Raw genomic sequence first — 1,423 nt, forward strand, 5'->3', positions numbered from 1 at the left:
ACAGAGTCCTGGATATCTGCTCCAGAATATTGAGCGTCACCCCAATCCCTGAAAGTTAATAGATGATTGAAAGAATGACTAGAAAGAAAAAGAAAAAGGAAGGGAGGAAGGAATGATGGAAGGGAGGGAAGAAAGGAGGGCGGGAGGGAGGGAGGGAGAATAGACCATAGAAGGGTTTTTTTATAGCCCAGAGTCCTTTTCTCGACAAAATCTTGCAGACGTATCAATATGTAAAGCAGATCAAGGGCTGGTGCTCTGGCTGGAGCCTTGCAGGTAGTGTCTGGAGCCCTGCTTGCTGACCTTCCACCTCACCCTCTGTAGTGCCTCTCATGACACCTCTGTGGGGTACAGGCTGGATATGAGGTTTGCTGTGTAAGCAATGGGGAGCCGTGAGCCATGAAGATATTTATGAAGAAGAGTGACATGTTCAATATCTTGTTTTCAGAGGATGGAGCCAGCGTGGTTGTGGCTGCTGGGAGCAGGAATCTTGGCCTCTGTCTACTGTCAGCCCTTTCCTGCCCATGGAGATAAGAGTGTGGGGGTGTCTCAAACACACAGCGGTCAGTTCTCGGAATCAGCCCCCGCCTACCACAAAGTCACACCCGCCATTACCGACTTTGCTTTGCGTTTGTATAAGCAGCTGGCAGCTGAAACCCCAGGAAACATCCTCTTCTCCCCCGTGAGCATCTCTACCACCCTGGCCCTGCTCTCCCTCGGGGCCCGAGCTGACACTTCGACTCAGATCCTGGAGGGTCTCGGCTTCAACCTCACAGAGACCCCACAAGCCGACATCCACAGAGGCTTCCAGAGCCTCATCCACACCCTTGACCTGCCCAGCCCTAAACTTGAACTGAAAGTGGGCAACTCCCTGTTCCTGGACAAGCAGCTAAAGCCCCGGCAGCAATTTTTGGATAACATCAGGGAGCTGTATGGAGCGTTTGCTTTTTCCGCTAACTTCACCGATTCTGCTACCACTGGAAGGCGGATTAATGAGTACGTGAGGAAGCAGACATACGGGCAAGTGGCGGACTGCCTGCAGGAGTTCACCGAAGACACGCTCATGGTTCTCTTGAACTTCATCTTCTTCAAAGGTGAGCACTGGCTTGTGCAGAATCACTGCTGCCTCCGCCATCTCCAGCCCTGCCCCTAAAAGGCACCTGTCCTGAAGTCTTATAGCTATTTCTTCTGGTCGTCACCTCCATATATTTAACTGATGCTCTTATATCGCTGCTTCTTGATTTATCAATATTTGGTCTCTCTTGCCATTTTTTTCTATTCAATTTTTATTCTCGCTTTTTCCTTATATTATATTGTTATCTACTTTTATATTGTTATCTACTTCAAGCATGAAGAAATATAGAGAATAACATAAAACCACCATACACTCCACCCACCAAGAATGAAGACATGTTAACATTTTGCC

At 48.5% G+C, this 1,423-nt stretch overlaps 1 protein-coding gene across 1 annotated transcript; it reads left to right on the forward strand.

Annotated features, from left to right (window-relative positions):
• Positions 1-448: 448 nt before the first annotated feature.
• On the forward strand, positions 449-1,091 carry LOC105310979 (serpin A11-like; the record flags this gene model as incomplete). The annotated part of the gene is made up of 1 exon (XM_011387045.1): positions 449-1,091. A coding segment is annotated over exon 1 (643 nt), but the record flags the coding sequence as incomplete, so codon positions are not given.
• Positions 1,092-1,423: the final 332 nt, after the last annotated feature.

Source organism: Pteropus vampyrus, unplaced genomic scaffold (genome assembly GCF_000151845.1).
Source record: "Pteropus vampyrus isolate Shadow unplaced genomic scaffold, Pvam_2.0 Scaffold19730, whole genome shotgun sequence".
NCBI lineage: Eukaryota > Metazoa > Chordata > Mammalia > Chiroptera > Pteropodidae > Pteropus > Pteropus vampyrus.